The sequence below is a fragment of the Toxotes jaculatrix genome, chromosome 9 (assembly GCF_017976425.1).
Source record: "Toxotes jaculatrix isolate fToxJac2 chromosome 9, fToxJac2.pri, whole genome shotgun sequence".
In the NCBI taxonomy this organism is placed as follows: domain Eukaryota; kingdom Metazoa; phylum Chordata; class Actinopteri; family Toxotidae; genus Toxotes; species Toxotes jaculatrix.
The window spans coordinates 7,853,429-7,876,775 of NC_054402.1; the positions used below are offsets into that span (position 1 = coordinate 7,853,429).

Sequence of the window (23,347 nt, forward strand, 5' to 3'; positions counted from 1 at the left end):
AGTCATGGGTAGGCGATCACATTACCAGTTGTCCGTTGCACTGACTTTCCTTCCCATTAAGAGGTATTATAAAAGCCTCTAAAATGTAATTACAGTGGAAATGGGCTCGTGTCTGTGCTGCTGAAATGTTCAGGAATATACAGAGAATTTTATTTAGCGTTTCTTTTTCTTTTTGTCGGTGCCCTTATGCAGGTATTTGGAGACTTCATTAGATCAGAAAATCATCTTTTGGCAGCTCAGCTTTCCTGCCCTACATTTCCTGTGGAGTGCATTTACATGAAATGTAAGAAATTGCAAGCTACACTTGGTCAATTTGTAGATACAAATCCCAGAAACCCCTGCACATGTCTATATTGAGGTAAAAGGAGATTCAGACGTGGAAGTCAGATGGCAAAGACGATTTTTAATCAGCCTCTTCCTCCCCTGTGCCCCAAACCTCAGCTCTGTTACCTCTGCTTCTTCCCACCTCCATTTCAGGGGCTGATGAAGGTTGGTGGGAGCTGAGGCTGGGGGGAGGGTGGTGGAAGGAAAGGGGCTCTGGAGGCCGCCCGTGGAATCTTTGCATACCACCAAAGAAAGTGGGAGGGATTTTTACACCTCTACAGGCTCCAGACCCCCCCCACCCACCCTGAGTGCCTCCCAGCCAGCATCATAAACTGTGTAGCAGCAGCTGGTGTCAGAGAGAAAGATGGAGAGAGAGGAGTGACGCCCTGCTATCTCACTTACCATCTTCTTTAAATAAAGGCCAGTAAGCAGCGAAGGAGGGAAGGATTACACAGAGGAGCAGTAGATGTGGCACCCATCCCTACAGCGAATCACCAGATGGAGCAGATCTAAATCAAGTTCCCCCTGCTATAAATACAATGGAAAACAGGCAGACACAGGGAATAATAAGCGGCAGCATATGCCGTGGTCAACCTCTGTGGGTAGAAAGGAGTGCTATTCCTCCATGCTTTGCATTTCTCCTCTGAATTCATCCATGAAGGCGCTCAGTTTAGCACGCACCACAGCAGAAGAAGCCCTGGCAGCGGGACATGCCAATCACACCAGTGACCCTATTTCCATGTTTTCTCTGCTCTGGAAAAACAAGTTGTATCCAGTGAAAATTAACTCATATGATAAAACACTGAGTTCACCTTCATGGTTCAGCAGCTGCTTAATATTACGAGAGACTCTGCGCCTTATAGCCCTGTAATTAAATGGTGAACAAGGGGCTAGTTGGGTTAAAAGCTGCCGTGTTTTGTTTTTTTCCACCTATCGGGTATCATAATCTTTGGATGGGTGGAGGAGGGTTTTCTTTGTTGGCCCACAAGGATCAATTAAGCCATCAGGAGGGAGAGACAGTAATAAGACATGTAATGGAAGGTCTGTGTTCCTTGGGGAACAGTGTTAAATTCATCACGGCCTCGTGTTCACACATTTATCACTGGCACATTACAACTCGTAATCAGTCACAGATGTCAGGGGTAGTGCTGACTCTCCTGTCACTCCTCACGTCTTGACACTGGTATCAGTTACTGCATAATGCATTTAATGTATGCTCCTTCAAACTGTCCATTAGGATCTCATGAGATCAGATTAAATTTAATTTAATTAGGTAATAAATTATGATAACTGGAACATAAAGTTTTTGTGGTGTCTTTTATTCATAATGGAAGATTTTCATCACTGAAGTGGACAAAATTCAGTTAAGTTTCCTTACAACACGATGCCTGTGCAGAGGAAGGATACAGTGGTAACACCTTCCCATTTGAAATGAGTTTCCAGTTGAGAGTAGCACACTCCACACATGAAGTGTGATCCTGGATGTTTCATCTTCACATTATAACACATGCTGCACATGTCTGTCTGGCAGGCAGACTTGGGTAAATCTATTTGCAGCTTTCTGTCAGGAGTTGGTTTCACACTTGCTTCCACAAGTTGGTTTCATTCTAACACTGCTGGTGCCAAAATGAGGAAAAAAGCTATTTGTCAAAATAAATAAAAGTGCAAAAGCATTAAATAAGGTGCTTGATGTATGTGTCCCTACCAGCCAATCAGAGTACAGCTCAGCTTCCAAGCTGAGGAGCTGATGGGCGAGTTGCATGTTGTATTCCCAAGGTGAAGTGAAACAACAATTTCAGTCCAGCAGTTCAGTATGTACTGACCAAAATACTGCTGCACTGCACCTTGTAATTTCTGCGTTTTGGAATAAAGTGATTTTCTTGCACAGCCAGCCCGCAAATTTCACTTTGCTTTTTGTGGCCTGGCAAGAATTTCAACCACGCTGTACAACAGTTGACTGACAGCCTGCTCCTTTACTCATGCATCATTATAAACCCGTCCTGCACCTGACTGCACGCCACTCGTTTGACTGTCATCTGTTTTTCCATAAAATTTTCAAATTAACTTCAACTGACCAGCAAAACTGGTCAGAAATGAGTCACACAGTTAATAATCACACTGTTTTGTATCCATGACACCTGGTTATTCACCATCTTTTGGAGTGTAGATGGTTTTGAGTCACACCATCTAAACTGTTCCCCATAGCTCAGTGATTGGTTTGCCAGCTGTCAGGCTCAGTCCATTCTCAGTGGATGTTTTCTGAGTTTACAAGCTGTATGGTGGTATAAGGATGAGGGTTTTGGAGGATTCAAAATAGCTTCTAACTTCTCCTGAAAACCAAAAATTTTTACTGACCTAATGATGCATGAGTAGGTAAGTAAGAAGTAAGAACTAGGAATAGAATGGATACATGATACCTGTTTTTGTTTTTGAAGGATTAGCAATCATAATAGACTGAGGTGAAACATCAAACACTGTAAGTTGCAGTGATTTTGCAGTGAGATTCTAACCTAAAAACCCTTCTGTGGTTAGAGACTGAGACCAGCAGCAGATGTATGTACAACCTGTTAACCAGTGTGTCTGTATATGCTCTTGTCTATTCTAGTAATTGCACCCCTGCCTTGCTGCGTGCCTCTTGTGAAAGAGTTAGTAGGTATCTGTATTTTCGATAATAAGGCCCTTTGTAAGCGGTGTAGTGGATCCCTTAAAGAAAACATGGAGAACGGAGACGCTGTGAGAGTCTTGCAGAGCGCTGCCTGCCTAGTTGGACTTGCCATATGGTGTTGGTGGAGGAGCCAGCGCCTTGGGAGGATGCAGCCGTATGGTGGCAGGAAATACACAGACACAGCAGTATGGCAAAACAAGACAGAGGAGGAATGCAAGTCTCCTTGCTGCAATGCAAACAACAGACTTAACATGAGAGCATGCCGTATGACAGAGACAAATGAATGAGAGGATAAGAATGGAAAGGGTCAAAAATGACCTTCAAAGTAAATTACAATGTGCACAGCAATTCATCTGTTCTCAGTGCAGCCATAAAGGCTAATGTCTTTTAATACGTCACTCCGCATCAGCATCTTTTTCCCTCTTTCTTCCTGTCGTGTTAGACATCTTAACAAAAGAGCCGCAATGAAATCTGTTTTCCTCTAAAGCACCACAAGTTTCTTATTGAATTCAGCCTTTGACACGGGCTCATCAATGACACCACGAGTCAGGTCCGCTGCTGTTTGATATTTTAAAGGCATTTCTGTTCTGCCTTACACACTTGAAAAGAACGATCGTGGAGCATTCAGAGGATTGATGAGGAGCTAAAAGCCCTAGCAGAAATCAGCCCGAGGAATCTGTTAGCAGCAGTGAATGGGTGGGTGAGTGTGTGACCTTTTCAGAATGACTCGGAGGATTTCGGTGCCATCTGTACCCTCCGGGTACCAGTAATCCCATTGCTGCTGCACTCAGCAGTAATGGGTACCTTAAACCTTTGCAACATGCCCCTGATCTTAGTCACACACACGCTCACAGGACCACACTCCTTTCTTTGTTGCAGTCTCCACTGAAATGCATCTCGTATATCTCCCTTTGCATTTTTTACCTGTTCTTGCATTAGTGTCATTGTGTTCTAGTGTGATTAATAGATAATGCTTACTCTCTTCCTTTCTGTTGATATCATAACAAAACATTTTTTTAGGGAATTTGCCAGAAATAATATTTATCACTTTGCTATTAAATAGCACAAATTTAATCAAGATAGAGGCACAATTTAGACACTTAAAGAATATTTAATAGGTTTTTTTTCTCCTTTTGACCTGAACTTGAATCCACTACAGATGTATGTATTGTAGTCATTGTGGCTGCCATATCAGGTTTTCTCCATCTTAAAATGCATTTTCAGCCAGCGCAGATTTCTCTTTATTCTTTTGTATTCTCTCTTAACCCTGTTGGCTGAACTTTGAAGTACTCCTAAATGAAAGCATGCTGCCTGGGTGTGTTTATTGACTCAGTTGTGCTGTCACGTTTATGCTTATGTGCCTGCCATGCCTGGGTGGTGAAAGACAAAAAAAAAACATCTTTTGAGAGTGAATACTGTGGTCCCTGCTGAGAGGAAGCCTATTTTAGCTTTGGCTTCATGACAAAAACTGAACATGCTTCAAAAAATAACAGGAATTCCAATCCTGTTTTGGACGAAGGTACTGCAAAAAAAAAAAAAAAAAAAAAAACCAACAAGGATTTATGAATTAATTCTCAGATGTAAAATGATACCTCGTGAATACACTCATATACACACCTCGCCACTACCACCAAAGTCAGCATTATTCTTGATGTTGGTGATCTATCCTTGGCATTTTCTGTCTCTGGCAACTTAATTTCCACTCGTCGTGACAATCTGGAGACTGTGCTGTGTCGGAAAAGGTTTAGCAATTTGTTTTGTTTGACACCTGCTTGAGCAGCTTAGCTTCCTGTCAAGCGTGTTGCAGCTGCTGGAAGTTTTCTGCTTTTCTTTTCATGACTCTCCACCTCATTTTCCTCTGCTCTGCATTCCCCTGTGTGGAGAACCCAAATCTTATGCCCTCACTCTGTTTTCCTCGTCTCTTGATGAGTGAGATACAGTGGATGATCAAAGTCTTTCTTCCTCATTGTGGTGGTGAAAAACATAAGAAGCTTCAGGATATGGCACAGATTTCTCTAAAGGATATACGCCGTGGACTGCCAGAACAGCTCTTCATATTATTCTCCTTTGTTTTGTTTTGTTATTATTTTTTTTTTATAGTAATTAGTTTTAGTCTGAACACTTTAAAATTGGCGCAGGCTAAAGATCTTTCCTCAGCCTTCAAGAGACCACTTGAAGTGAAACAGAAGCATAAATTGCAATATTAAACCTCAGGGAAGTGGTTTTACCTTTGTTTAATAATTCTCTCATAATTTGAAATCATTTTCAGAGGTAGGAGGAGATGATGAAGAAACTTGTATTTGTTTCTGCAAGTCAAAACGATAGAACAAACAGCAGGATGGAAGAAACATAAGACTGACAGTCCAGTAATAAGACGAGAGCTAAGCCAAACTCTATTGAATTTGTGCGCCTAGACCATATGCAATATTTTGTCCTCGTCTTTGATTTATTGTTGTGAAGCTTTCATGCAGGACAGGTTTTTTTGGTGTTTTTTATTAAACTGGCTGAAGTGTGTAAGTGCTTCCCTGAGGAATGATTCATTGCTGGTTTGCCGGGACCCAACCAAAGCTCCCCTCCCTAACATATGAACCACTGGAGCAGCTGGAAGAGTTTTCTACCCAGTGTCCCCCTGGTTTCTGCTGTTCATTCATCTCAACATTGATTTTAATAGTTGGAGAGGTGGGGTTGGGGTTCAACTTTTGAGGGATGGATGGTCTGTGGGCTGCGAAGTCTGATCTCATTTATATTTTTTTATAGCTTACAAGGAGAAACACTATATTATAACGCAGCACAACCACATCCCCCCCTGGGTGATGAATTGTGGACGATTGCCTTTGGGAACAATCAAACCAAAAGTCAGGCTCGTATTTACCTTTTCCCCAGGAATAGCCAGTGCAAATTTTTGCATGCTGGCAGCAGCACAGCATGTGCAAATAAAGATCTTAACTCTGACCCCCCTCCCAGCCACTGTTTGCTTGTGATCATCAGATCAGTTGCGGAGTAAGGACACGGTGACCTTCAGGTTTGGGGGATGGGGCATTTTTTTCTGTAGGGACTTACCCAGTGGGTTGAACTCAACCTCTCCTCCATCAGGAGTTCCCATGTTCCCAGACACCAGCGATTGTGTCTTAATGAATTCACTGAATACTAATCAGGCAGCCTAAGTCCAGGGGGTGGGGCAGGGCTTGACACAGACAAGGTCCTTTATAAATATGCAGAGGAATTTTTTCTCCTGCTGTCATCACATTCTTTCTTATTTAGAAAATAGCAAAAAAGAAATAAGAGTTGTTGCCTTTGAGATATCTCTTTTAGTCTGGCCAAGTCGAGTTGCTGTCCTACTTCATCTGTCAGTTAATACTCTTGTTTGTCTCATTATGGAGTTGTGACAATTCTACTTTGATTTAGCTTGTGTCCTGGGGATACCCTGTGATTGTTTTGTCCTCACTGACTTCAACTCGTTCCAATTCAGTTTGTGTATATTTCGCTGCCGAGGCCCTGTTTATATAAATCTTTCAGCACCACTGGCCAGAGGTTATATCCTCTAACATTAATCAAGACTCAACAGACTCCTAATCTTTTATCCGAGTCCTGTTAGCCCCACGGACAAACTCTTTATGACTCAATCAATCAGACTGACTAGCTCTGAAATGTCCAGTGGTACATTCTCAGCAGCCCTTGGCAGGCTATTCAGTCACTGCGAGGCTACCATAACAGTGCTGTAATCAACATTCAAGAAAAAAGATCCATCCCTGAAAGAAGAGTTTGCACATCATACATTGACCTATGATCTCGGACAATTCGGTCTTAATTTGTGAGCAGGAACAAGCCCCTCTTAAAACCACAGGCACTCAGATTGATTTAATCAGGAGGCGTATTGTGGTCGAGGGCTTTTGACAGTGAATGAGAGCCTTTGTGGACACATGGCATCACAGAGGAGAACTTTTCTGCCTCATCACTGAGAATGCTATAATGACACAAAGTTAATTTCGCTGTGAAGTTTCACAGTTTCATCCTACAAAGTTGATCTCTAATTCATCATCAGAGCTGCAGACCCAAGTTTTATCTCTCATTTTAAGCTTCTGAAGAGTCATTCATGTTCATGAATACTGATGGAACTTTATGCAGCTCTATCTGCACGGAACTAATACAACCTGAGGTCGGGAAGTGATTTGTATAATTGAGCGTGATCGCTGATGATTTTAATCCCGATGCAAGTCTGCCATGATCATAATTTAAGTGAAATTCCAGAGCAAATTACCTGCCACATCTCAGTGAGACTTACTAATCCCATGTAAACTGAACATGTGTCCTCTTCTTTCAGATGCCAAATTTTGCTCTTTGTTGTAAAACTGAAGGCAGAAGTGGAAGAAGTTTTGCTTAGTGACAAACTCCGAAATCTTTTGACTTCACAGAACTGTATCCACTGCACTGTTCCCATGTTTTTCAGGAAACACAGAGACAAGGAGCTAATTGATGCCGTGCTATTAGTCCTGTGTGAACGGAGCATAAAGCAATAAAAGTGGAAATTCTCTCTTACCACCCAACCGACTGTTGGAGGAAACCTCTGGTGCTTAAAGATCATTGTTCTCACATCTTATTGCATCTGTTTTTCTTCTTTTTTTTTTTCCTCTTTGAAACGTCTTGGCGAGAGGCAGTTTTGCGAGGACTCAGGGAACTATTGATTTTCATTCGTCCTTGGTCCCCTGCTATAATCTGTGGATTCATGCGATCCACTGACTCTTATGACATGAATGCCTGCAGCTTGATTGAAGCCATATGTTTATGGGAGGCAGCAGTGTAATAGAGGTGTTAAGTCTGTATTGTATGAAGTGTAGTAAAAACAATCTTGGCCCGGCCACCATCCTGTTTTAAGATTTCTCACCTTACTGGAAACACATCACAACGAACAACGGCTCCATTGTTCATTCTGCTTTACATCATGGTTTTTCACATTTTTATAAATGGACACAGGAGTAAATAAAGGGAAGCCATGAATTTATTTCAGACAATTACGGGTGTTCTCTATAATTATCCATACAAATTGTTTCATTCTCAGCCCACCTGCTAGTGCTCAATCCTTTGGGTTTCATTTTGTCTGGGTTCACACTCATCCAGCTGGTTTTATTTCTTTACCTTGAATGTTTTGGATTTAGTTTGCCTCGGGCTTAACTGACAAAATACAAACTGTTTAGCAAGATGAAGATTTGAATGAATGTGCCTGTCAAAACAACAACCCAGTCATCACATTTAGCCAGCGCTCTGACCAAGAAGCAAAAATAATCAGCAGTTTAGGAAAAGCCCTCAGGCACTCCGCATATTTCATCATGTTTTACCACACCAGACATTTTTAACACCAAAGTGAAATAAACAAGTGTGACTGTCGTGTCTCTTTTCCACACAATCAGCATTAAAGAAACTGTAGTTTATTCTAGATCGTATTTTATTACCCATGGGTTCAAAGGATTCCCTGCAGCATTAAGAAGACAAGGCTTCACCAGGAGGCTGCAGTTTCATCACTAACATTTATCTCAGCATAATAGCATCCGCTTCAATTTACCTCAGTACTTTTTACTACCCTGTCAGAGATGGCATGGCAACATAAAAAGCAAGATAATAGTAAATCTTAATATGATATGGAATTGGTAGCCTTTTCTTGACATCTGTTTGGTTTCAATCTGTGGAATCATCGGGGCAGAAATAGCTTTTCATCCTTGAGCGGACAGGATAAACCAGATATTATATGATTATGTAGGATCACAATAACAATTCAGTATCATACAAAATATCAAAAGCACACACAGTCCTGCACAACCTCTCCGTTGAATTGCCCTATTGAATTGCTTGCAGATTACTTGACATGTTACGTAATGTGTTCTCATTCCCATCTGTTTCCCTCCTCCTGAATGGCTGTCACGTGTCAAGAAAACAGCATGTGATAAAATCTAACCTTTATCAATCGATACAGAAGCAAGAAAAAAAATTAAAACATAACTTTCACAGGCTTCACGTTTTTCAAAACAACATACACTACAGGTTAGCTTAGCATAGACTCAGACTTAGCTAGCATGGACAGACACATGCATCTTCCCCCTGTTTCCAGTCAATGTACAAAAAAGTTGTGAATATCACATTCAGTGTTAGTGGACTCTTCTTATAAATGCTTGTATCTGTTCGTTCACTTATGAAACTTGAAAGACACATTTTCTCCAGGTAAAAACATACTTAGTTCTAAAAATGGTAAAATATCTTCTGTTTCTGTTTTCTACTTTGTTTGGATTTCATATAAAAAGTGATATTCCTGTTGTCTTCACAACCTTCCTGGGCTTCAGAATGGGCCTCATGTCCTCCTGAGATTTCTCTCTTACTGAATGGTTTTTACATTACACCCACACAATGAAATGCTGGGGGGAGAAGTGACCTGTTGGTTCAGGGAATATTTGATTTTTGCGAATTAGGTAAGGCTGCTTAAACTCTATCCCCAAGGGTAATAAGCTAGTTTGGTCTGTGTCCCAGAAGACAGCATGAATGCAGTGGGCCGACACTTTAAAAACAAGCTATGGAGTACTTTGTACACTTGGCAGTGGGAGTCAGTTTTTCCTCGATCCCTGAAGCGTTGCATTGTCTTTTGAAAGGAGGCTCTTTGTGTTTGCAGTATGGAGCTGCTCACATGATGAGCCCCAGTACTGTCAGTGAGGCATTTTGATGTCTGGCAGTGTCTGCATGGAGGATACTAAAACATTCATTGCATATTTGGATGCTATTAACATGAATATTAAAGCGCAGATTGCAGCGTCTTTGATTTCCCTCTCCCCAGAAGGCCTTGCGTTAGCATGTTTACTGCTCATTGTAAAGGATAATTAAGGCAGGAACGTGTTGCTGTAGGTATATGCTGACTTTTGGACACGTGGCCCACTGTCATGCCTCTCTGTCAGGCTCTGTCAGTGGGAGGAGGGTGTTGCTCAACACATCAGACATGACCCAGTTAGAAGAGCTACACTTGTAGGACCCTATAAAGTGGATCCTACCCTGGGGAGGATTTCCATACCCTTTGGCTTTGTTGTTCTGCTCACACGTTTTCTTCTTCACTCGACTCGCCTGTCTGATGGGTAGAACAGCCATCACTTTTTAAATTGAAATTCCAGACCTGCATACTAATGGACATTTGTATAATAGTTTGTAGAAGATATTCCCATTCCTTTTTAGTGTGTTTTTGCACTGATATTTTTGAATTACTGAAATATTAGTTAAATAAGGCTGAAAAACTGTAAGCTGGCTTTGACTCTATCTTTGTCATGAGCAAGTAAAGTAGCCTATTATCACCACCCTGCCACCAAGCCTCACAATGATAATACAGTAAGTCATTAAAATATTGCAAGATATTGCAAAAGCTAATCTTCCCTTTGACTTTGGTGGGAAAAAGAGGCAGTAAATTAATACCAGTTCAGTATTTTAGCAGTCAGGTGATCTTGACATTGCAGATTTACTCAGATACAAAGTAACCCTGGACTCATTGTTTCCACTGCTCTTCATGATGATTTAGATTCCAGCACTAATTTATCACAGAAGTTACCACATTTTTAGAAATATGTCAAGAGAAAGTTAAAACTGTACGACATTTTGGAAAAGCTAGATGAGGAATTTCTCTCGGATGCTGCGGAATTCTTTCCCTTGTGTTTTTTGTGTGCTTGTTATTTGACTTCTCCTTCTTACTGAAAGGAGAGGGGAGAATGTCCAATTTGCAATGTGAGATCAGAGGAGACATGGTTGAGGTCACAGGGAGGCGTGGGTTTGTTACTGGAAAGAATGAGACATACAGAAAATATCTGCGCCCCCGTGCGAAAAGCTCATTCTCCCCACACACCCAGAAGATGTTCTCTTTTCAAAGTTATTTGCTATGTATTTAGCAAGCCCCGGTTTAATCTTGTGCACATTTTATGCACAATGTTGTACTCCTGAGCGGTAGACCTAATACTTTTTCTTTGTACTTAACACATGCCCAGTGCTTAATGGACCAGAAGTTCATTTTCCTCTTGTAATTGGTGTGTTTATTAATTACCGGTTGTAGTCGGAAACTGTGTGACAAATGAATGGTGTGATTAGATAAGGCCAGCTCTTGACAGAATGCCCGCGGGAAAAGGCACCGAAACAGATCAATATAACACAAGCTGCTGTTTCTGCCCAGGGCCGGTGATGGTGACAGATGGATGGACGTGGAAAGAAATGAAACTGTGTTACAGGAGAGGGGCACGAGCCAACAAACCAGGACTGTACATTGCTGATTTTTGGCCTGTTCCTTAGGAGTCATTTAAACTGACACTGTAACAATTAAAGTCGTCTCACTTTTGATGGTTTTCCATTACCACAACCTGAGTGTTTACGTACTTGTTAAGCACTTGTCAGGCTTCGATACAAACAAACTGAGAAGTTGGTCCAAAAACAGCATCCAGTGTATGATGTTGAATCATGTATTGCAGTTTGCTCTGCTGCATTTCTTACAGCAGAGCAAGATCTAACACTACCTGAAAGCACCTGGATTTAGGATCATCAAGAAGCTCTCCTCTCCAAAACATGCACATAATAACTGCTGTAAAAGCAGAATGGAGGACAGTAGCTCCTTTACTTTATATTCTCTTAAGTTCCTGTAGAGTAAATGGACAGTTGTCAGATATATAATATATAGTAACATAAAAGTTTGGCTGTGAAAAAAAATGCACTGAATTATTAAAGTAGTTTAAATTATACAACCAAAGCAAAGCAGAAACATACATCAAAACATCAGAATTTTAGATGACAAAAAGACCGTGATGGACCACTACTCCTCGGTGTGTTGATGGATGCAAGTAAAAGAACAATAAATTACAAAACAGCAAGTAAATCTACGTTAAAAGAAGTGAAAACATGTAGGTTTGGAGGATGGTATAAAAATACAACCACGCAGACCTCACATGAACACAAGCGAACAATGACTTGTGATTGTTAAGTTATTTGAAGGCCGATGGGATAAAGGCGCGTTTGTAAGGGTTTGACCTTTTTTGGGGCTGATGGTGGCAAGTACCAGAGGGAAGAGGGAGAAATTGCCTGATGTAGAGCTTGTTTGTCACAGAGCTCTGATCTTACTGTTCTGGTCAGTAATTCAGCTTCCTGTGTTTGATATTGCAAGCTGCAAAGTCAACAAAATACACGGAAAGTGACTCAACAAAAGACTGTAGATTGGAAGATCTCATGTGCAGTCAACCATCACACAGTAGGAAACTTATCTCAAAATACTGGAAATCTATCGTTTAATCAGAAAAACACTTCACAGCACTTGTCCTACTGGATGATTGCAGTAAGCTTTGGGTAGGTGCTGCAGAAAAAAACCACAACAGTGGTATTTAGCAAAAGTAATGTTAATAAAAAAATTATAATAGAAGACTGCTACTCAACAAGACTGATGTGGCTTTCTTAACAAGAGTGACAGACTGTTGGCTGAATAACACTTGAATGCCAGCCATTGGCAGGAGCAAGTGTTTGTATGCTTCACTGTGCACATCACATATCACACGTACTTCACAAATCCCTCCTTTCTCTGCATCCCCCTCATCCTCCATCTCTCAGTGCTCCAGAATCTAACGTTTCAACTGAAGCTCGAGATCCCCATCTCGCTCGCATTAAAAACGCCGGCTCCGCCAGCAGAAACACTCAAATAGGAGTGAGCCCCTCTGAAAACGACTGTCGATCCAACTTGAATGACAGAGAATCAAAGCATCATAAGAATAGCTGATATGCAAGCTGTACACGATGATGTGTGCCTGGTGTTTCAAGTGAAGGAAAAAACATGCCTCAACATGCAGCGATGGGTCTGTTGACAGATTAGTCACACAGGCTGTTTTGGCTGAAGGTGCACTGGGAACCTGTCACTGCCTCTGATTGAAGCTCAGACAAGTAAACTGAGAGAGAATGACAATGAGGTTAGCTGCACATGAACATGTTAACAAAATCCTTTTAATTTGAATGAAGGCAAATCTGTAGTAAATGAGTGTGAATGCGTGGAACTATATAAGATTTGACATTTTGTTTAAGTGAGCACAGTTGTGCAGACATTTTACCAGCTCTCCCTCTCAGCTGTTCTTTTACATAAAGGCAACACTGCATGAAATTGGTTTATTTTTACTATCCATTTAGTAATGAATCTTAAAATCTGACTTGTCTGTAAAATTAAAGTAGAAAAAGTGACGCTTTTATGAGATAATTGCTCTTTTTGCAACTTTCGCGTTGTTCTTTTTCCGGAGTAATGAGGCATTTTATTGATCCTAAAGCTGGTTTATTCTATAGTTCTTCATATTGTTGTGTTTCTGGAAAATTGTCTTAATGTATGAAGCCACATTGAGAATATGAGAGACTAGAATTATCTGAGTCCTTTGGGATTTTTTTTACCCCTGCTCCTTTAAAACAGAATAAGACCAAAAAACATGTAAAGGTGGATATTATGTTTGGCACTGCACAGGCCTGCCTTCCCAGGTGTGGTTGCTCTTACATTTCCCTCCCTCTTCTGGATGATCCTCCAAGCCCAAAAGGGAATGTCTTACATTAAGCCGGCCCATTCAGGCACATCCCCATTCCAATTCCCTGGCCACCAAAATTCTCTCCAGCTTAGCTGCAGCCTTTTCTCCCTGTCCTCTTTGGCCTTTTGAATGATAACCTTGAATAGTATTGTCTCGGGGCATGAAGCAGGGCAAAGAAATTCCTTGGTTCTTGACAGAGAGCAGGAAGGCTTGACAAAAGGCATCAGCACTCCCTAAATCAGAGAGTGTGGGGGATATGAAAAGGGGGCAGTTTTTCTTTCAGGTAAAAAGCGTTGACAGAAAAGGATGGGGAACAATAGTGCTGCTCTGATGGAATAAAGCACTTCTCTGTGTGCTTTTTAAAGCACTGAAAATGCAATTCCAAAAGTGAGCTCAACTACGATGATGAAATCTGAGGCAAGGATATGCAGAAGAGAGATCACTATATTAGAGCAGATTTTATGGATTGAACACTGATATGTTGGAGTGATTGTATTTGATTAAGTCCGTTTAACTGATCTCTTTCCCAGTTCATAGAATAGCCTTTCAGAGAAGCCATTAGGGCCTGAGATAGCCATTCTGATAACGACCGCACGGAGATCAATTGAAACTCGATCTGTGAATAAGTTGTCTGGCCTCTTATATTCTGCACTGCACGCTCTATCTGCCCTTTTCCTCTTCCTCTTCACCTCCTCTGCCTTAGAGGAGATTATTAGGCATCACCTGGCTGCCATAGCAACTGAAACAAGACTCCAAAATGGGCTAAGGTTTTATAAACAGTGTTTGTTGGCAAAAAGCACTAAGGTAAACAAACAAACCTCGCAGGCCTGTGTTGATACAGAAAACTGAGCACATCTTTAAGTTTGACCTGAGGGCCCGATTGATGCTGCTTAAGGGAAACTTATTTTGATTCTTAATAACCTCTGTGGAAGGCATTCAGAGTGACTGTGGACTGTGGTGGTGGCAGATTTCTCACATTTATGATCTTCTCTGTCCGTCTGTGTCGTGTAGTTGCCGCGTAGCTGCTGTAACAGCCTTCTGGTAACTTCCACCAGCTACCCTCATGGCAGCTTAGTGGAGTCCTGCAACGATTTCATCATGAGACGGCCATCTGCTCACAGCAAAATGAGCCACGTGTTGAAGCTGATCATGTTGTCTGAAAGAGAAATAAACCTTTCTGGGGTTCAGTGGAAAACAATGAAATTCACAGAACACCTTATCAGTTAGAACTGAAGTGACTGAATCCACAGAAGATTTTTCACAGACTTTGAATTTAATTTGTGACATGATGAACATGAACATAGATATTTCATTCTACATAACACTCAAAGTTGAGTTTGTCAGTTTTCTATTGCAGTGTTCTTATTTGACTTCAGCTTTTTCTCTGCTCTCTCTGTTTTCTGCTACAGTGAATACATTGTTCCCGAGGGGCTCATTAAGTTTTATCTAACGAAGTCTAGCATGTGGGTTAGTGCTTGTGATTGTAGCGTGTCCACTAGCTCAGTTGTTCTGAACCCGGGGGCCAGGACTTCAGATTTAGGCCAAGAAATTTGGTGGGAATTCACAAACCGCTTTAAAGAAAAACATATTACATAATACAAAATGCCTTCATATGCAGGCTGTGATGTGAGGTCATGAGAAGGCCGTGCTTCAGTCTAAGAGGTCACAAGCCAAAAAGGTTGAAGTGCCAGTGTAGCTGACAACCACATGCTAAACAACACAAATCCCAGAGTGTCTGTTTGTGCAGATCGGGGCGCATCGATGTCAGCTTAGGAAATAAAAGGACAGAGTGTATCAGTCTACAACACCACGCATGGAGAATCAGAGCCTGAGGTAGTTTCCTCTCACAAGACCACACTTCTTTCAAGCAGCTTGGCTCATTAACATTATGTGAAGGAACATTTTTCTGTCTTGGTAATCTTTCCCCCACATCCCAGTCACCAGCCTCCCTACCTCTGCTTCTCAATAACCCACATAGTGAGTGTGGAGGATGGGATTTGATGGAATTAACTATCCTGGGAAAAAATAAATAAATCAAATAAATAAAAGCCAAAAGAGAGATGTAGGACCACATACAGGGTGTCCACGAGGTCTTAAGAAGTATTAAAGCATCTTAATAGCCATTTTACGAGGAATTACATTTTGTAGCCATTTTTTTGCCTATTCGTCCAAAGTCTGTGTGCTAAAAGTTTACGTGAATTTATTTATTTATATTGCATAGCACTTGTGGGATTCTTCTGCACAGAGCAGATAGAGCTGGGCGGGAAGTCAGACACAGGAAAAGCACGAACATCCGGCCAATTTTCAAAATAAAACACCCTGTGCCGTCTCCTGATCGTATATCACATGTAACCCAACGCAGCTGAATCAGAGCTGGGCAGGCAGCTGGGCACGCGCTCTGTTTCCTACAACATCTCATTCATGTTAATGTTAATATTGACTTATCTTAAGCTCCTATAGAAACTCATTCTGTTCTGTATAGGTCTACTTATTTTTAGACTGACAAATAGAGCAAAACGGTCAGGTAGGAGGGCCCCTTACCAGAATTTTGCTTAGAACTGCAGGGAGGTCAGGGCCAGTGTTACTTTTACTATATCTCAGTGTATAGTAAAAGTAAGTTAAAGGTGTGCTCCTGCACAAAGTGGCTTTGAAGTCTTAAAATACATTACAAAGGTCTTGGAGGTAGTTATTGAAGATACTGAATTTAACTCCAGGATTCCCGTATATACACTGACATATGGTACAGAATTTAATTACACCTTGGAAATGTGTTTATATTTTTGCTCATCTGTTCCCACAGTGATTTGTCTTTTGCAGCACCTGTCTTAATAGTGCCATGGTAACATGTGAGTGCTCCCATTGATTTCACTCGCTGCAGCGTTGCAGGCTCAGTGACTTTATCCCCAAAACCAACAGGAAACACTGACGGTTCACCCAGAAAGAGAAAAGTTTTTTTTATGGTTCCACAATGCAACTGAGCTCTTGTCTTTCTTGTGGCAATAATTTCCCTCCTGTCTGTAGTCTAGAGCGATTTTAAGCACTCACTGTTATTATCATCATCATCTGACCTGATGTGGAAACTATGCACTGAAGTCTTTCTTCACCCATTCTTCTCTCTCAGCTGCCTGCTACAGAGCAGCAGCTCTTTATGGTTTTGATCATGTGAACAAATGTGTTAATCAAAATGATTGAGAATGCCCATAAATCTTTATTTTTCAAATGCAAATTTTACAGTTTGCTGGATAGAATAACAATGTCTTTGTGAGACAAACCCACATTTTGCTGGTGCTATTTTTTTTTTTTTTTTTTCTGCTGCAAGGAAATTCAATTTGATTACATGCTGCTGTATCTCACTGCATTACACAACACTTGAAAGAGAATTTCTGATTTTGTTAAATATTAATCATGAATACATTATCACGCGGGCATGCTTTACAGTCTTTACTGTTACAAATTTGAATCAAAACACATTTGAAAACATTATATAACACAGAATATTTTAATGACTGTGTGTATGCTCACTTGCTCCTGAACGCATTTTTATGTGTAGAATAGTGGGGTTTTATGCTCATCAGGGGTCCACGGTGGCTGCTTATACAGGGATTCACATCAAATGCTCCTGTGTCACTTTTGCTGTACTGCTCCGCTAAAGGTGGTAATTTTAGGTCTGAAGCAGAAACTCATCAGAAGTTATCTTAAGGGTCTGTAGAAGAAACGGCTGAGTTGTTACGTATGAAAATCCCTGGATCCCCTCTGATCCTGAGCTGTAATGACACAGACTTGGTCAGAGCCTTTTTATATCCCTTCATTCTCAACAACATGCCAGAGTTTCACTGAATCGATTTTCTACCACATATGCCATAATCAGCCAGTCTATTTTCTCCCAGAACCAAGGCGATGACATTCGCCGTCCTTTTGGCCGCATCTGGGGAAATGTCTTTTTCACTTTTCCTTCTCCACCTCCGATGTTAGCCGGTTTGTCTAGCCCATCTGCATTAGCATGTGGATTAATTCCTGCTTGTTATCTGGCCTAGATGTAACAAGGCAGTCCTGGATGGCAGGGGTAATCAGGTTGGAAGGCAGAGCTTTCTTGCCTCTCTTCCTCTGCTGCCATCCTCACATCCCAAAACTGATAGCAGGGCAGACACATCGGCGGGGATTAAGCTAATGTGATGGCAGAGCCACCTACCAGGGGCCCCCACAGGGTAATTTCAAGAGACAGGGCTTGGCATCCAGGGAATAACTTGTCAAGACCTGGCTACAGGCAAATATTGAGGATATTAATCCTTAATGTAATGGCCTTGACTAGATCTTACTCTTGTCTCTGTGTGCAGCTTTAAGCACAGTCATAAGTCTCTTTAATCACTGACATAAAGCAGTCCCTCAAGGATTTTCCAGAGTTTTACAGTAATTATTGCATATCAAAAAATGCTTGTTTTTTTCGCCGTTGCCTCTGTGAGAAATTGCCAAGCTATTTGCATATGTTCGTTGTTCATTTGCTGCGGTTTTATGAGCTGCTAGCAGAGGAGTGCTTTGTTTTGGTGCAGTAAAAACGTGATGAAGTGTTAAAGTCAAAATCCGTGTCATTTTACAAAAGGATGTGAGGCTTGTTCAGAGGTAAAACTGCTGGAACAGGTCAGAGCTGCCTCCCCATCTGTATCTGCTGGAAACGGTTGATAAGGTGGAAAAAAAAAAAAACTCACTCAGATGAGGTCACACACACACACAACTACCAGAGAGCAGCAGCTCATTGTCTTTTTTGGTCATTTTAATTAAAACATAAATGAAAGAATGAGAGGGAATCCAGACAAAACCTAACTTTGAATTCATTTCACCTTGCCGGATATCTGGATGCAGCAAAGAAAACAAAACAACCGACTGCCTTTTTTTTTTTTTAACTCATTAATGAAAAGATTTTTAAATTATGAAAAACCCGCCGAGGCGAGGTCTCGCAAAAACAATGCAGGCCTTCCTCAAGGTGCTTAGCGGACACTTTGATGTTGAGAGTTTGTCCTTGCTGCAGTTTTTCCCTCACAAACGGTGTCTTGTCAGCCTCCAGCCGTGTTTGGTGATATTTTTTTAACCCCCAGTGATCTGCCGAGTTCCTGTAATTCCTTCTTCACTGACTGACTCTCCTTCTCTTCTTCTTCTTCTCAGGTCTGCTTATAGGAGCGGGCTGCGCACTCTATCCACTGGGATGGGACAGTGAGGAAGTACAACAGACCTGCAACAACAGCTCAGACCAGTTTCAGCTAGGTAAGATGTCTACCAGGAAGATCCATCACACACACGCAGCTTGCACACAGCACCTAAATCACGCACCAATGCTTCAACCTTGACTGCGTAAATTTGTCTCATGTTTGCTGAGCGTTCTGGTCCCAGAACAGATAAATCTCTGATAAAGTTGGAAACTGAGAACAGACTTTATTATCTGGCCTTTGACATTCTGCCTTGTTTAGGAACCAAGCAGACTCTGGTACTGTCATATACCCAGGAGACACGATCCCTCGGTATTTAAAATGTATGATTAAGAGTCAACAGAACCTCCAGTTGCTGTCAATTTCTGAAGTGTTGTATAGCTATAAATATGTGCTGAGAATAAGCAGGAGCTCGATCTGTGCTCTGTATTCAGCTGGCATTATCAGAACTATCTCACAGACAGTTATATGCTACTGTATCAGACACTAGGCAGGTAGAAGAGCTATTTATGCTGCAGCTTCTCTTTTATTTGTTGCTAAACAAATAGTGTTAGATTTTTAACCTGGATGTAAAGGATGTTTTTAAGACTTGAATTAACATTATTACCAAACCTAACCTATGTATTCAGGTGACACCTGGTACACTTACAGCCAACACTATAACACTGTGTACAGCTGTGTTAGCAGACAGATGTGTCCATTCTTACAGCATCTAAATCTCAGACATCTCCAATATAAATCACACAGATATGATTCTGACTGATTTAAATTCATAACCATCTCATCTTAAATACTGAAATTTCAGCCAGTGTCATCAGAAGTAATTACGTTGCATATCAAGTTTTCATCTTGTGATTTCATCTTTGAAAGGAGGACAAATAAATTATTGTTAACAAGTGTGTTTGCACTTGTTCGGTGCCGCTGGCATATTATATTTGCTTGTTGAAGACGACGACAACATAGTTATTTCAGTTTCACCTCATTCTTGTTAGCGCCTTGACAAGACTGTGATGTTCTCCCATGGGATCAGTGGATTTCACACAAATGATGCGTTCACCACAATAAGGACTTTGAATCTCTCCCTCATAGACTCATTCATTAATCACGAAGAGAGGAGTCGGTACTTTAGTAATTCAAAGATAACCTTGAATGTAGCTGCAGGACACATTAATTGCAGATGTGTTCAGTGTGAAAAGTATGACAATAGAACGAAAAATCAAAGTCATTTCTTTGACGCGACATGTTATTTAAATTGAATATTCCCACACAGTGTTAATGGGTAAACTGCAGCCACATTATGAAAAGACGGGAGGCTAATTTTCATTAAGTGTGACTCCAGCACAGAGAGAAATATACAACACCAAATGGGACTCAGAGAAAGAAGCATTTTCCATTTTGAGTCAGGTTTCCAATGTGAGAAAAAGGCTGAAATGATTTGTTAATGAGACGCCTCCTCATCCCTCCCACCCGGCCAATAATTAGATAACTATATTCAATCAGATATTCTCCTAAAATTTGATGTGATGTTTATAATGACAAGTCTTGATGGTCATCACAACATTTTCCAAATTTAGAGTCAAATGTAGGTTGTATCCTCATTTTACAATTCCCATAATTTCCTCTGAGGATTATAGAAGATGCGTCTTAAGGAGGCACTTTGTGTTTCAATTTGTGTTCGCTTTCAGCTTTTGGCTCTGTTTCAGCATCTTTTGCCACTGGTGTGCTTTCCACATACCAGACTGTCTGTTTGCAAATGAAGTCAAACTGTGTTCAGTGCATTTGTTTCAACGACGCTAACTCTTTTTCTCAAGAGGAAGGGAAATGTAGTGACTTGAACAAAAATTTTAAGCAGTTCGCAACATTTTCTGCTCTTAACACTAATGCGTTAATGTTAGATCTAAGACAATAATAGTGCATTATAACAGTGCACACAAATAGATTGTAAATCCAAATGAACATATGTATTTTAAATGAACCACAATTGGCTTAACAGTTCTTTTATTAGCAGGCAAAAGAGTATAAAGTAAAAGAATTATTAAAACTGAAAAAAACATAGCAGAATGGACCTGAATGCATCCAATTTTTTATCCTCGTGCAGTTTATTTCATCTAATTGAACTAAACAGTTTTAAATTTCAGCTCTTGTAGAGACGTTTTTTTTTTTCCTCTAACGTAGAAGTGATGTGAGATGTATAAGCAGTTTTCCTAAAAAGGCTTTGTAAATGTAGAGAAAATAATGCGGGTCCCTTCTGATACTCAGACATTCTGGTTAACCAAAATCGTCATTCCTTGGCCAAAGGCTTATCTGTCCAAATTTCACTGAAATCCATTCATGGGGTTTTGGAGATATCCCGCTGACAGACGGACAGATAGATAAACTACAGGGTGGACAGATATGATCCTGAATCCTCTGCTTTGCTCTGCAGGTTCCTGCCAGATCGGCTGGGCATATTACTGCACAGGGGCAGGAGCGGCAGCTGCCATGCTGCTGTGCACCTGGCTGTCCTGTTTTGCAGGGAAGAAGCAGAAGCAGTACCCGTACTGAAGAGAGCATCAGAGAGACGGGGACAGGCAGAGACCTCAGGCGGTACGACAAAAAGGGAGAGGACTCTGACTCTGTGGACTCACAGCAGTACAGCACATCGGGCACCAAAGACACCAAGTCATTATGGTGCTCTGCACATCATGGGACACTACTCATCTGACAACTGCAGGGACTGTTTCATAATGCAACACACACACACACACACACACAGCTTTGAAAACTGGTTCTTCTCTTAAAAGCTGTTCTTAAATGAAAAATATATGGACCAATCCTATTTGTAAAATCGTTACATAACGTTTCTTTAACAAAAAGAGTATTCTCTTTTTTCTGTCTTCCTCTCCTTCAGTCATTGATGTTTATGTGATAATGTGCCCTGTGATTAAGAAAAAAGAAAGTAATATTGCTTCATTGTGAACATTGAAGTGTTTCTGTCTCCTCTCCATATTTCATCTTTGCCTTAAACACAAACTGAAATGCAATAATCCCTATAATGTAAAGCAATCCAACACTGGCTGCCTGCTTCCTCAACTCAGCCTTTTCAGATTCCAAAATCTTAAGTGTAGTTTATTTAACACATTCATAAGATATATGTTGTGTATGATGATGTATTTTATCATATTAGCACATGTTTTGTATTCACTGTTCAAATTACTCTTGTCATTATTTTTGTTTTGTAAATAAATGTTTATTGAAATTCAGGATTTCAAGTGTTGAGTCAGTCACACAATACACCCTGGGGTAAACTGAACAGACCTGCACTCACATTCCTAAAAAGCTTTTCCCATGACCTCTTGATCTCCGTAGTATTCACTAGATGTTGGAGTCCCCCCCCCCACCCACCCAATCGATAAAGAGGATAAGTGCAGGCACTGCAATGAATTTAACTGTTCCCTATTATTGATGAGATAAATCCCATGACCTCTAGTCAGATTATTTGCCTTTTGATCAGGTTACCCGACTTCAAAGCTTCAGAGTCTTCTAGACAATGCCCGAGATGCAGTCATACCATGGGACTTTGAGTAGCTGTGCATCCATCAGCTTAATGCCGAGGAGTACCTCATAGTTCCTCAACCTGCCTTCGTAGTGTGAATAACAAAACAGTAACCTTTTCATAGCAATTACCACAGCTGTATGTGTGCCATCAGAGGCATGAGCTGCACCCAGCTTTCCAGTTACTATTTTTAGTCATTTTTTTCTTCGCTGTTTTTCCTTCCTTTGATTAACAAACAACACTTCAGAGATTCATCCAAGCCCAAGTGTACAAAGTCAGCTCATTTTCAATGCAGCTGTTCTCGATGTATTTGGCCCTCATTAGCATGCCCATTTTCTCACAATGCTCGGCATCCCCCAGATAATGCCCCCCCCCACACACACACACACACATCCCCTCTATACTCACTTGAGAAATCTCTCTCAGTACTTGCTCTGTTTAATATGTTAGAATGGCTCCTCTGCATTCTGCTCGCTCTCTGATCCGCTGTGCTGATTGATATCACCAGTGATTGTTACAGTGTCAACCAGATGCCTCATCAGCAGAAGCTGACACATTGGGGTCAAGTTGGAGCGTTCCCTCCCTTATATCAGTACCCATACCCCACACTGACAGTGAACACAATGTACTCTGAGGTCCTGTCAGTCGTAGGCAGCTGATTGTCTTAAAACATGCAAAATGTGTGGTACAGCTGCTCTCATCAGCTGCGGAGTAAAGGGAAATAATATGAATTTAGATTGACCAGAGCTACTGTTTGCAGCGCTCGTAGGTGTAACTTTTCAATCCTGTGAGGACCACACACTGATTTATACTCACAGTCATTGTATTGGGGTGGAGGTAGAAATCTCACAACCCTGAAAAATAAAAGCAAAACTGTCAGTATAGTTAGATAGCAACAAAGAAAGATATATGTTTTTTTTGTAATTTGGGTGAACTGACCCTTTTTTAGCACCTTTCAAGCCTACAGGATTTGAGCATTTGATATAAAAACATTTTGGGTGGAGTGTGACTCTAATGCAGGGGTGTCCAAACTGTTCCACAAAGGGCCGTGTGGCTGCAGGTTTTTGTTCCAACTAAGCAG

General features: G+C 41.1%; 1 protein-coding gene across 1 annotated transcript in view; it reads left to right on the top strand.

The window, feature by feature from the left end:
• LOC121186723 (LHFPL tetraspan subfamily member 6 protein) overlaps positions 1–21,973 on the top strand; it is a 40,743-nt gene extending 18,770 nt beyond the window's left edge. Inside the window, exons 3-4 of the mRNA XM_041045497.1 lie at positions 18,691–18,789; positions 21,157–21,973. Coding sequence (XP_040901431.1) covers positions 18,691–18,789; positions 21,157–21,275 — 218 coding nt within the window. The 3' untranslated portion in view covers positions 21,276–21,973. The remainder of the gene's footprint in view (positions 1–18,690; positions 18,790–21,156) is intronic.
• Positions 21,974–23,347: the final 1,374 nt, after the last annotated feature.